Here is a 13,342-nt window from a genome sequence, read left to right as displayed (position 1 = left end):
TCTATAAAGCTACAGCAATTCAACTATGTTGCAGTTCTGCCACAGAATCAGCATGAGAAACAGAACAAGAGTTTAGAAACAGGCCCAATCAGACATTAATACATATGCAGGGAGGATTTCAATTAGCCTTAAATGAATGGTCTAACTCAGGGTTGGGCAGATTCCTGCCTGCAGGCCAAATCCAGCACAAAGCTTATTATCTGTAGGGTGTGTGAACTAAAAAAAACTTTTTTTTTACTTTTTAAATGGTTATATAAATACCTACATAATATTCTTTATTTAGCCTCTTGGCCTATAAACCCTAAAATATTTACTATCTGGTCCTTTATGGGAAAGTTTTCTAACCTGTGATCTAAATTATAAATGGTGTTGGGACAACTGGATATTGGATAACCTGAAAGGGTGGGAGGAGTGCTGGGTGGAGATCTAGGCACCAATATTCACACTTCAAACTAAAATATATTTCTAAGGGAGCTAAGTTACATGTGAATAATGAAGCACAAAAATGCCAGAAGAAAATAGCTGGAAAAAGTCTAAGTATGATCTCAAAAACATAAAAGCATAAAAATAAAAACACTGAGGAGTCAAATTCAGTAATGATGATAGATATTTTTACATTTAAAAACCATTCCCTAAACTGTAAGCCAAAAAAACTGGGAAAGTATTTGTAATGGAGCACAAGGGTCTATTAATCTTAATTTATGGAGAACACTAACAAATAAACAAGACTTACCATCTCAATAGAGAAATAGAAAATGGGACAAAAATAGGTAATCCACAAAGGAAGAAATACAAATGGCCAGTAACTACGTGGAAAAGACATGTTACCATGTGTGTTTGAGTGTGTGCATGCCTATGTGTGTAAATTTAACAATGTCTTAATATATTTTAAGACAGTAAGTTTCTTCTGTATACTGCAAAGACTTAGAGGTAAGTAACAGCTGGTATTTTTGAGGGCATGGAAAGTGTTGCTCAGAGTAAAAACTGGTACAAACTTTCTAGTGGAAAATATGTTAATATGTTTGAGATTTACATGATAACATTTTTAAAGTAAAAATATTTAATGTATTAAATCAAAATTTTAGCAGAAAATTATTCCTGATCAGCAAAATTATGGGTAATTTTTCTTCTCCCTTCTCATGCATGTTTTTAAAAATCTGTATAATACCTCTGGTACTATTTTGTTATTAAAAAAAGTATCAGCAACAGTAGAAATTTGTCCCAGCTTAAAGGAGAAAAAAACAGAGGCTTGGAGAAGTCCTTGGTAACAGGCAAAGCCAAGATCCAAACACATATAAGTGTTAGGCTTTAGAGCCTAATTTCTTATGTCTTATTACCTTCCTAATTAAAAAAAAAAGTTTTCTAAAGCAAATCATTGTGTTATTTTTGTGACAAACGACTAAACAGGAATGGTAACCAACATATGTGAGTGTATTTAATAATGGTGACTAAAAACCTCGGATATACAGCATTTCTGTTCTCTGGAAGACATACATCTTTGTCATTCTCTGTACATATTTTATTCCAGATTTGTTTGAAAGCTTCATATCTTCCTAATCAGAATGAGTGCTTTTCTTCAATAAGTAATATTCTACTACCATTTTTTTTCATCAGACTTAACTTTCCCTATACAATCATAGTAATATACACGTGGATTAGTGTTACAGTTTTTGCAACCAACATTAGCCGGAAGATATTCCAAATTCTTCAACTACAAGACCAAGTCATAAACATAGAAACTTAAGTAAAACGTAACTCAATTATAATTTATATCCAAGAGCAAACAGAAGAGCAGTAAAGTAACAGAAAATTAATGAGATGACACTATTCTATCAGCTCTTAAACTGCACACTAATTATGAAGTCACCACATATTTTGAAAAGAGTCCTAATAACACAACTGACACACTGTTGCCAAAATGACACAATTTTCAAACAAAAATAAAGGGGAGTCGCATCAAAATAGGAGGGGGTAAAAACTGATTGTAAGACACAGGAATTAATTTACTAATGGTCGACTTTAATGAAAAATGAGAGCATTTCTTACAGATCTTAGAATTTTATCAGTGCTTTAAATATCAGTAACAATCCCATTAGGTTATTAACTAGAATAGATTGTTATATAGGTAGGGAAATTAGGAATAGCCAAGTTTATAAAGGGTTGAAAAGAGAAAAAGGGTGGGTGGGTACAAATACAAAAATGCAACTGGTTTGACTACTGTAGTATATAGTGTATAATTTAAAGAGGCTTACTAGAATTTGAAAACAACAATTAATTGATTTAAAAATATTTTATCAATTTGCTAATTATGACTTGGCTGTGTGAAATCCTTTCATTCCAAACGGGATTACTGAACTACTAGCCTTCCAAAGCACTTAATTCACACCTCTATAACATAACATCTATGTTCGAATACAGTTCTTCCAAAATTTTTCTGTAGTAGCATCTCTACGGATGAACAGAGGAGATACTCTTACTAACTGAAGCTTAGGGTTACACCCTGAAGATTAAAGAGCAAAGGTAAGGTTTCACTAAATCTTGCCATTACATCTTTAAATCTGTGCAAATCTGCTTTCTACTCTATGTCTATATTTTAATATTAAAACAAGTTACTTCACAAGTTAAAAAAACTGATAATCTAGAATACCATGTTTACCAGAGGATTTTGAGTACTTCCTACCACAGTATTACCATATCCCAACTTAAGAATTATAGGACATTTTATCTCCCATTAGAATGTAAGCTCCCATAGGCCATTGCATCCCCAGGGGGTAGCACTGGGCCTAAAATACAGCCACTCGATTAAAGACGGTATTTTGCAATTCATATACTATTTTTCAGGAACCAGAAGGACACAGACATACACTGGTAAGTAAACACAATATAACTGATTAACTTACATCTTTTTCTGACCGATGTGGAAACATAGAAGACTGGCTGTAGTACATGTTTTCATCATGGTAGTCACTGTCGACCCCCTCTACAAACTTCTTTCTTGAAGCACCAAACATGCTGTTTGTCACCTAAACAAAAATATTGCTTTTATCAAGAGTAATATTTTAGAAAATGTCATGCTTTACCAAACTCCTATGAGGAAAAAAGAAAATGAAGGAAGCAATGCTAAGATAAAGAAACAGATTGACTACAGAAGGGCTAACAGGGCATGTGAAAAAGTCGGAAATCTGACTATAAAATTACAGTATTAAATTTTTGCTTCCAGGCACATAAAATAAGAGGAGAAATTTAATAAAGCCAATCTTATGCAATAATTCCACTTACTTTAAAAGAAACAGACATCACTTATTCTTGAAAAATTACAACCCAATATATACTTTCCCATACAAAGATTGTTTTTAAATTCAACTTTGGGCTTAGTTATTAAAAATCTTCACATCCATCTTCAATCTTATTGTCTCTGTCATCACTGTATCCACTGTGTAAATGATCTGTTTTCCAGAGCATATCATCTTCACTCACAATCTAAATTTATTGAGATACAGCACTATTTAAGTCAGTATGTAATGGCAAACTGGAAACTTTATCTCAAGCCACAAGTACCCACTCTTGAAACAGTAAGATAATTGTTTCAGTCATCATCCTGGTGTAAATTTATGATTTTTGTTATATAATCTGATTATTATTATTACTCTTTTGCTTTTTAAATCTTGATCACCTCCAACGCTAGTAATTTTGAGCCCATGCCAATACGAATAATTACTAAGTCTGTGCTAATTCTTTTTTTTTTTAAGTTTTATAATCTCTATACCCAACATAGGGCTCAAACTCACGAACCTGATATCAAGACTCACATGCTCTACTGACTGAGCAAGGCAGGCACCCTTGTGTTAATTCTTTTTTTGAAGGCAGCACTAGACAATAGTCTTCACAATTCATTCTTTTTATTACTATTATTATTCTAAAAAAGTTTTTGATGTTCATTCATTTTTGAGAGACAGAGAGCCAGAACGTGTGCAGGGGAGGGGCAGAGAGAGAGGGAGACACAGAATCTGAAGCAGGTTCCAGGCTCTGAGCTGTCAGCACAGAGCCCGACGTGGGGTTTGAACTCATAAGCCAGGAGATCATGACCTAAGCTGAAGCTGGACACTCAACCAACTGAGCTACCCCAGCGCCCCCATTCTTTATTTTTTAAGTTATCTCTCCACCCAACATAGGGCTCAAAATCACAATTCTGAGATCAAGCATCAATTCCCATGCTCTACTGACTGAGCCAGGCAGACGCCCCCATGCTAATTTTGTTTCCTTAGGATGACCTCTATGGAGTTTCCACAGCTATCAACTAACTAGGTTATTTAAAGTCAATGTGTCTTCCCCCAGTGGTACTTTGTAGTCCAAAGTAAACTGAAATGTCATGATGGAAGACATTTGTGAAGACTTGAATACATGGTGACTACATCTTTTTGCAAAAATTTTGGGGAAAGACATCAAATTTGACATCTGTCTTGTATACTCATTACAAATAAGGGTATTTTCTTCAATTATAAATAAGAAATAAACAATTTCTTTTACTTCTCATTTCAAATTGAAATACTGTAGTTACTACTGTTTATCAGCAAAGGGTAAACTGACATGCTGCAGTCTTTAATAACCAAATTTATTTAATAATTGCTTTATATCTGAGGTTCCCTGTTAAATTTTTAAGAAACTCAACTATTTAACCATTCTTCCTTTTGAGGTCTGAGAAAAAGCTATTTAGTTAAAAATGAACAACACTCTGATGACAGCTTCACTGTTTTGCTATATGTTTTGGGACTATTCATCTCTGTAGGTGTGAAATACAGAAAGATATTTTTAAAGGGTTTATTATTTTGTTAGAACATACTTAATCTTCTTTAGTAATGCACTCCCTGGTGGACTTCATAAAAGCTATTCTGTAATTCTGAATGTAATTTCAGGGACTAGAACCTCACATGCCTATCCACCAAACCCCTAAGTAGTCTTTAACAGGAAGAAGTGGTTTTTTGGGGGGAGTTTTATAATAGAAAAGTAATTGTGGAAGAAAGCACTTTAGTCTGCAAATTATGACTCCACAGATGAAATTTTTAAAGTTTGTTTTGCAAAAGTTAAGAAGAATACATTTAATTCTCTTTAAAGGACCATTACTACTGAATTCCAACTCTAAGAAAGGATAAACATGGGAAAATGGCATGAAACCTAGACAATACAATAAAATTTCAGGAGAAAATAACCAGATAACCAGACACAACCAGGGTTACCTCTCATCGAATTACACACACATAAATCAACTCAATGCATACAAAGCAAAGTCTAATTTTGACATGTTTTGTATAACATTTATCATCAAAACCAGTTACAAACTCCTAAAATTCCAAAACTGAAATTAGCTGTACAGAATAAAAAATATGCTAATATTGTTTAAGAGGCTTTACTGTTTGAAAGCAAAACTAAATATATGAAATGCCTCAAAGGAAAACAGAAATGCACTCATTAATACAAGATTTTCCCACACTCAATGTGTGTGTGTGTGTGTGTGTGTGTGTGTGTGTGTGGTCAGTCAGAGAAAGAGAGAAGAAAACATGAATATGTAGAATTTCATTTTTGTTTTGTGTGCTTCAACACAGAAATTACACATCAGTGAAAATACTAATTATTCTTACATGACTTAAGCAAAAGAAGAAAGGTAAGAGCGTTAATAGTCTGCTCTCCAAATGCAGCACCAGTCTGGGAATGGGTACTACGATGAAACAAAAAATTATCTGATCCAGGGCAGGAGAAAAGCAAAAGCAAACGCAAATGCAAAAGCAAAAGGGACAGGGTCAGGGAAGGAAAAGGAAGGGAAGGAAAAGGAAAGGAAGGGAAGGGAAGGAAAGGAAAAGGAAGGGAAGGGAAGGGACAGGAGGGAGAAGGGAGAAGGGAGAAGGGAGAAGGGAGAAGGGAGAAGGGAGAAGGGAGAAGGGAGAAGGGAGAAGGGAGAAGGGAGGAGGAGGAGGAGGAGGAGGAGGAGGAGGAGGAGGAGGAGGAGAAGGAGAAGGAGAAGGAAAGGAAAAGGAGGGAGGAGGAAAGGAAAGAATAACATAGTAACTTTCTCATAAAAGCTAGTTTTATTTCATTTTTAAGGGCCTGTCCTTTATTCCACATAGAATGATGCAATAGGGTAGGAAAACTATTTTAGAATAGCCAGGAAAGATGAAACTAGGAAGATTACAATCAGGCATAGAAATAAGAGAACCATCTAGGCAAAGACCTGTAGGAAGAGCATTCAACAGAGGGAACAGCAAGATCCTCAGTAGTGTGACTCAAGCAGTAGGAACACAGAAGAGAACACAGAAACCAAAGTCCAAGATACCAGTCAGTGGACCCAAATCATGCTGTGCCTTGCAGGCTCTGAGGGACTTTGGATTTTATTCCATGTGAGACAGAAGTCAAAAGGGCTTGGGAGTAATTTAAGAGTAACATAATTTGGCATATTTAATTACAGTTATTCTGTAAGGCATAAACAAAAGAGGAAACAAAAGTGAAGAAGGGAAGCAGGTGGGGAGTAGTGGCAGAAGTGGAGAGGCATTGTCAGATAAAGGATGTATTTTGAGAGAAACCTGACACTAATGGATGAATGAATGGATGATATCAAAGGGTAAGGTATTCACGTTATCTCCTGGAAGAGAGTAAGTATCAATCAAAGTAATCCAGAAACCAATTTTTATCAATTTCAAAGAGGGTATGTTAACACTCCATTGCAGTTATTAGTAATGCCATATATATTAGAGTTCATTTGGCAAATGGAAATAAAAACATAATGTAAAATAAAATCATACTACAATTTACATTATATGACATTTGTTAGAATCTTTGGTATATACAATTTGTCAGTTTTGAAGTAAACATATCGCAGACTTACATCTACTTTCTTTTCTCCTGACTTTCATACCAGATGTTACAGCAAAGAAGTAAAAAGTGAGATTTTACCAACAAAGAATATGATATGACATATGTATTCAGCAAAAGCAGTTTATTAAGCCTTTCTGAACACACATCTAAAACATTTAATTATTTTATCTTTTCCTTTGATTCCACAAGAACTAATCAGAAAGTATATACAGAATAGCTTACACTAATCCTTTCTATCAGCCTAAGACCTCCCCACCCACCCACCCCCACCCCTCAAAAGAGTTGGTCTCAAAATGTAGGAGTAGAGAGAGGGGGATTAAAGTGACAGGCAAAATGGAAGCACCAGGTTGGCTAGATTTTCCCAGTATACTTCATAATTTACTTTGGACTAGCTCTGAAGTCCTAAGGTATGACATTCTCAACATTTAAATACAGTACTTCAAAGTCAAATGCAGTAAAAATCAGAATAATCACAAAAAAGGAATTCACAAAACCCCAAACTTGAGATAATCTAAAACAGTAACTTTAAAGGCTAGCGAAGTGGACCCAGGTGGGATGAATGACAATTAAAGACAGAAGGAATAAGAAGAAAGGCCTGTAGCTTTTTTAAAAGTCAGGGAAACAAAACTAGGACACTTTATAAATGAAAACTTGAAAATAAATGTGTGTATGTATGTGTATATGCATATACAAGAAAAAAACATTGGAAAGGGTGAAAAATAGACTCCGATCATATCCCAGGCAGGATGATATTTAATCTTACACAAATTTCCTTCAGCAAGGCCTCTGGAGAGGAACTTACTCTGAAATCATTTATTGTTTCTATAATAGTGGCAAATGTTGGCCCAGGCATGAAATCCTATTCCCAGGGACAGAAACCCATTCATGGCAGAGTGGTCCTTTTCTTGACAGCAAACAAATGTAGGTTGATTTCAAAATCTATCTCCAGGCTTAACTCAAGGTTCTAGCAGCCAATTTTAAAGTAACCCTAGACATTTCTCCCTGAGTACAATTAATCAACTAAATCAGTAATACTTAAAACTGATTTTCCAAGTCAGTTTCTCTTCCTTTGTTCTGTACATCCAAATTCTAGCCTTCCTTCAGAGTGGATTTCACATTCTTCCTATCAGCATCTTGGTTTAAGCTCCGGACTAGTTCATTTTAACCTCCTGACTGGTCTGCTTTCACATTTCAACAAACATGCTGAGGGAATACTATACGAATTATACCAAAAATTGTGCAAATGAACACAAAAGCTGAATAAGTAATAGTTCCAAATCTTAAACAAGCTCATAGTCTAGATGGGAGATATACCTGTAAGTAAACAATTACAATATGAAAATCTGCACAGGTACTTTGGGAACACAAGGGGATATCTAACTGTCTGAGGGAAACAAAGATTTCATTATAGAAGAACTACTGTTGGAACAAAGACTTGATTAAAAAATTTTTAAAGTTGAAGTGTGTGGGGTGGGAGGTAGAAGCAAACTTTGGCATAGGAGACAGCATGTGCAAGTGCTCAGAAGTGAGACAAAGCCCAGGAAACAAAATTTTCAATATAGCCAACACAGAAGATGTCTGGAAGGATAGTGATAGGTAGCAACGAAAAGTAGGCTGGACTTCAATGCCAGGTTAAGAGGGCAAGAGCGTGGGGCGCCTGGGTGGTTCAGTCGGTTAAGGGGCCGACTTCGGCTCAGGTCATGATCTCGCGGTCCGTGAGTTCGAGCCCCGCGTCGGGCCCTGTGCTGACAGCTCAGAGCCTGGAGCCTGTTTCGGATTTTGTGTCTCCCTTTCTCTGACCCTCCCCCGTTCATGCTCTGTCTCTCTGTCTCAAAAATAAACATTAAAAAAAAATTAAAAAAAAAAAAAAAAAAAAAAGAGGGCAAGAACGTACACAGGAAAACCAGGTATAAAAATCTAAGTGATGAACTAAGCTAGACTTCTCTAGACTAACACTTTATTATGGTATCATACTAATAACCAGTATGTTGACTGCCACTCTCCTGTTCTCATCTCTAATTTCCCCTACCTAGAGGACAGAGACCAAGATTCCTGAGATCATGATCTTAACGTAACTTTGCAGCAGTAATGATCTCAAAAGCCCAAACTAAACTTACACCTCAGGCTAATTTGAGTTATTCAGTTGTTCCCACTCATGTTCACCTCTGAAAACTACCATCTGTAACTTCTATGATCTTCAACAATTAAAACTCAAGCTGATTAGACTAACTTTATTTTTTTCTAATTTTTTTTAATGTTTATTTTTGAGAGACAGAGAGAGACAGACAGACAGAGCGTGAGTAGGGAACGGGGGTGCAGAGAGAGAGGGAGATACAGAATCTGAAGCAGGCTCCAGGCTCTGAGCTGTCAGCACAGATCCTGACGCGGGGCTTGAACCCACGAGCTGTGAGATCACGACCTGAGCCGAAGTCAGACACTTAACCGACTGAGTCACCCAGGCGCCCCATGATTAGACTAACTTTTAAATATTTATTAAAATTATCTGTATCTTTCCTAGCACAAGCATCTCCAACGTCCTCCAAACAGATCTTTATTAATCCACTTATTTCCTCTAATCTAGTCTCCCAAGTCAGCCAAAGTGAATTTTTATTTATTTTTCCAAGTGGATTTTTAAAATAAAAACTTAATTGTTGTAGCCCTACTAACTGAAATGTCTCAACAGCTTCCTAAAATAATAACAGTAAGGTCTTATGTAACCTCCCTGACATTAACTCTCTCTACAGGTCCCGGTCACCACTAAACTGCTGCCACACCTTCACTTACTCAAACACAAGATGTTTTCCAACTCAGCATCTTTGTATATGCTCTATTTAGAACGTTTTTCTCCCGTCTGAAACTTTCACACTAAGTTAGATCTAGCTCCTGATATGCGGTCATTGAAAACACTTTACCATAACTATAATCATACAATAATAAAAATAACTTTTATTGACTGCTTACTATGTGCCAGGCAATATATTCTAAATGCTATAAAATGTATCTACTTATGTAATCAAGTATTTACTTGAGTAGTCCTCATTTTTAGATGAGAAAAGTGAGAAGTGGAGAAGTTGGATAATATGCCCAAGGTCACATATCTGATGTTCCTGAGGTTCCATTTCTGATAAGTGACAGAGATGGGATATGAATCCAGGCATTCTCCTAGAGTTTCCTCTTTTAACCACTATAGTACACTGACATTCACATATACAACTAATAGTTTAATGTGAGTATTCTCCTCAAACTGTAAGCTTCATCATGGGAAAAGGAGTAAGGGGCAAAAAGGGGAGGGTGCTTATTTTGCAGAGAACAATATAAGTGGAGGATGCCACAATTAAATATTTGTGCATGTCAAAAAGATCTCTTTAGCAGAAAAATGAGGATGAACTGACTAGGGGTACATGAAACAAAAGCCAGTCACTACCAAACTGACTGCACCTATTTTAGAGAAAGTTCAATTAATTTTAAAATAAAATTATGCTTAAAAGAACACTATGACACCAATTAAAAAGTAATCAGTTTCCATATTCCAAATGAACCAATATTTTTAAGTACTTTCTAAATCAGTGAACCCTTCAAGGAAATAGGATTATATCTCTAAATTTCACTATAAACTACTGAAATAGATACTGTAGCATTAAATGTGTAGAAAACATGTATAAAGTGGGTTAAAATAAAAATAAATCCCTAAGGGCAACTTTTTCTTGTGGATTCTCTCTCTAATGTAGCCAGGAGTTTTGCTTAACATGCTGATCCATGTGTCTCATCATAGAATCAACTATTTCACAACATTAAAGTATGGTGACTTTTCCATAGCCATGAATTTTTTTTTTTTTTATTTCTAGCAACAGAATTGCTCCTACCTTGTATTATAAAGGATAATGTGCGCCAAATGTAAGTCATACAGTGCCGTGGTGGGGAGGGTTGGGGAAGAGAGTGGGACAGACTGTTCCTTTCTTATAGTTTCCCTAATGGAGATTTTACTAATTCACTCTGATTGCTGAATACAGACTTTGACTTCTTTACATTTCCCTCCCAATTCTGTATTCACTAGCATCAAACACTTCACATACATATACACACAAATTCTCTGTTGTCTACAAAGTGAGCAGAAATTAATAAAAATCACAATTTCCATTAATATTTACCTACTTTATCAAGATATAGTCAATCAATATTTGAAACCAATCATGAGAAGCCATAATATCTGAAAATAATCTGGTATTTTTACTATCACCCATTTGAGAGAAAAGCTTATTAGTCAAATCTCACTGAGAGACTGCTTAAATTTTATGAAATTAGAATATTCCTATATCAAATATTACAGGTGAAAACCTACAAATATTTATAACCCAAGGAATTTTCGTTTTAGGAATATTTTTTGGTAACAGGATTGTGAGCTCCCAATCCTGCTTCACAACTACTATAAATAATCTTTATTTCATTCCTGAAAGACACTAAAAAAAGAAATGGGCTTAAATAAAGGAGAAAAGGATATACACTGGAAAAAAAATCTATCTTCTCAAAAAACAAATTAGTATCTGAATATCTTTAGGAAAAGAACAAATATCTTTTTCTTCTCATATAAGAAACATATTATTCGGGACACCTGGGTGGCTCAGTTGAGCATCAGACTTCAGCACAGGTCATGATCTCACAGTTCGTGAATTCGAGCCTCATGTTGGCTCTGTGCTGACAGCTCAGAACCTGGAGCCTGCTTCAGATTCTGTGTCTCATTTTCTCTCTCTCAAAAGTAAACATTAAAAAAAAAACTAAAAATAAAGAAACATATTACTCATGAATTCTTACTAGTTATAGAAAACTGTGGCTTGGGGTGCCTGGGTGGCTCAGTCGGTTAAGCAACGACATCAGCTTAGGTCATGATCTCGCGGTTCACAAGTTCGAGCCCTGTGTTGGGCTCTGAGCTGTAAGCACAGAGCCTGGAGCCTGCTTCGGATTCTGTGTCTTCGTCTCTCTCTGCCCACTGCCCCCTCACCCCCCACTCACACTCTGTCTCTCTCAAAAATAAATAAACATTAAAAAATTAAAAAAAAAAACTTTTTTAGAATGCTGTGGCTTGATATTTACAATATGACAAATATATAATGAATAGTTTATGAATCTGCTTAGGATGGATCTAAGTAAAGGCTTAGATACATTTCAAAGGTAGAATTTCTAAATTCATCAACTTGAACCAAGAACATGGAAATAAATAAAAGCAATTCATTTGTTTCAGCAAATGCAGAATGCCCAATAAATGAACAGTAAGAGCCTTAACGAATACTGAAAAGGCAGTTAACAGGTAGATGCACAGGGTACATACGACCCTGGCTGGAAATGTGATTCAGCAAAAAACCAGGGGCCTATATGAATGTATCCACAATCATTATTTTGGAGACTAAGTAAATATTCTGGCACAGAGTCCTTCCAGGGTTTACAGGAATATTTTGTAAGAGGTCTCATCCAAAAAAGGAAAGAAAAAAACACGATTTAAAAAAAACAAAAAACAGGGTAAGCTCATATCCAAAAAACAATGGAGAGGGCATGCAAAGAGAGAGAAAAGAACACATCACTCTTCTTAAACCAAAACCTATCTAATGAAATCTGGAGTCTGAAGCTGCTTTGCTCAGATATTACCAAAACCCATGTAACACCATCTCCTACAATGTACCCCCCAAATCCCACAAATTCTCTAAAGAGTGTTACCAAAAGTCTATAAATGCTTCTATCAGTTTGACTTTGATCTAGGGAGAATATGTTGTGCATGCATCAAACTGAAAAAACAGTTTGTGGTTTTCCAAAATCTTAAAATCACCTATTATCAATATGCCTTATACAGACTGAAAACTGAACCACTAACATAAAGTGCATCATCGTAAAACAAAACTTTAATAACTCAAAAAGTGCCAATCCACAGAAGAAACAATAGGTCCTAAAATTAAAATAAGCAGTATTTTATCTTCAAATATTAGGATGTAAATTTATCACGTACAAGTGAAAGGGCATACAACAGTAAAAATCTTTACATTTAGGATACAAAACAAATCCTCTAAGCATAAAGGAAACTTTTGAATGAGAATGATTATCTTAAACCAATCTTAAACCTTAAGAGGGAGGATCAGTCAAATAAAGAAGGTAGGAAGGGAAATCAGGAAGCAACTGGATATATGGTCAGCTCTGCTAAGGGACTCTGTATTTCTACAAGGTTCCCAATAAATTTAAGAAAAAACCAAAACAAACAACTCTAGAATTTAAGGAAAGAAAAGGGGAGATAAATTGCTGGGGGTTCTGTATTTTGAGGACCTGAAGTACCAAATAGTTGGGTGTCTCAATCTCTGTAAGCCTGACACACTTTCTCTGAAGAACTGTTAGTAACCATAGGCCATATTAAGTCTATTTTTCCTGGATATAATTTTGAGTATCTTGTTTATGTGCAAAAGAATGTACAAATCACTTGAATAAGACTTATACAGGACTG

At 35.5% G+C, this 13,342-nt stretch overlaps 1 protein-coding gene across 5 annotated transcripts in view; it reads right to left on the bottom strand.

Annotated features, from left to right (window-relative positions):
• The window catches only part of CNOT2 (CCR4-NOT transcription complex subunit 2), a 130,668-nt gene that overhangs the window by 42,920 nt on the left and 74,406 nt on the right, over positions 1-13,342 (bottom strand). For all 5 annotated transcript variants that reach the window (XM_042947161.1, XM_042947162.1, XM_042947166.1 and 2 more), the window contains one exon: positions 2,901-3,023. In XM_042947161.1, coding sequence (XP_042803095.1) covers positions 2,901-3,023 — 123 coding nt within the window. The remainder of the gene's footprint in view (positions 1-2,900; positions 3,024-13,342) is intronic.

The sequence above is a fragment of the Panthera leo genome, chromosome B4, assembly GCF_018350215.1.
Source record: "Panthera leo isolate Ple1 chromosome B4, P.leo_Ple1_pat1.1, whole genome shotgun sequence".
NCBI lineage: Eukaryota > Metazoa > Chordata > Mammalia > Carnivora > Felidae > Panthera > Panthera leo.
The sequence above is the reverse complement of the archived record's forward strand: the minus strand, read 5'-3'. Positions and strand labels throughout refer to the sequence as shown.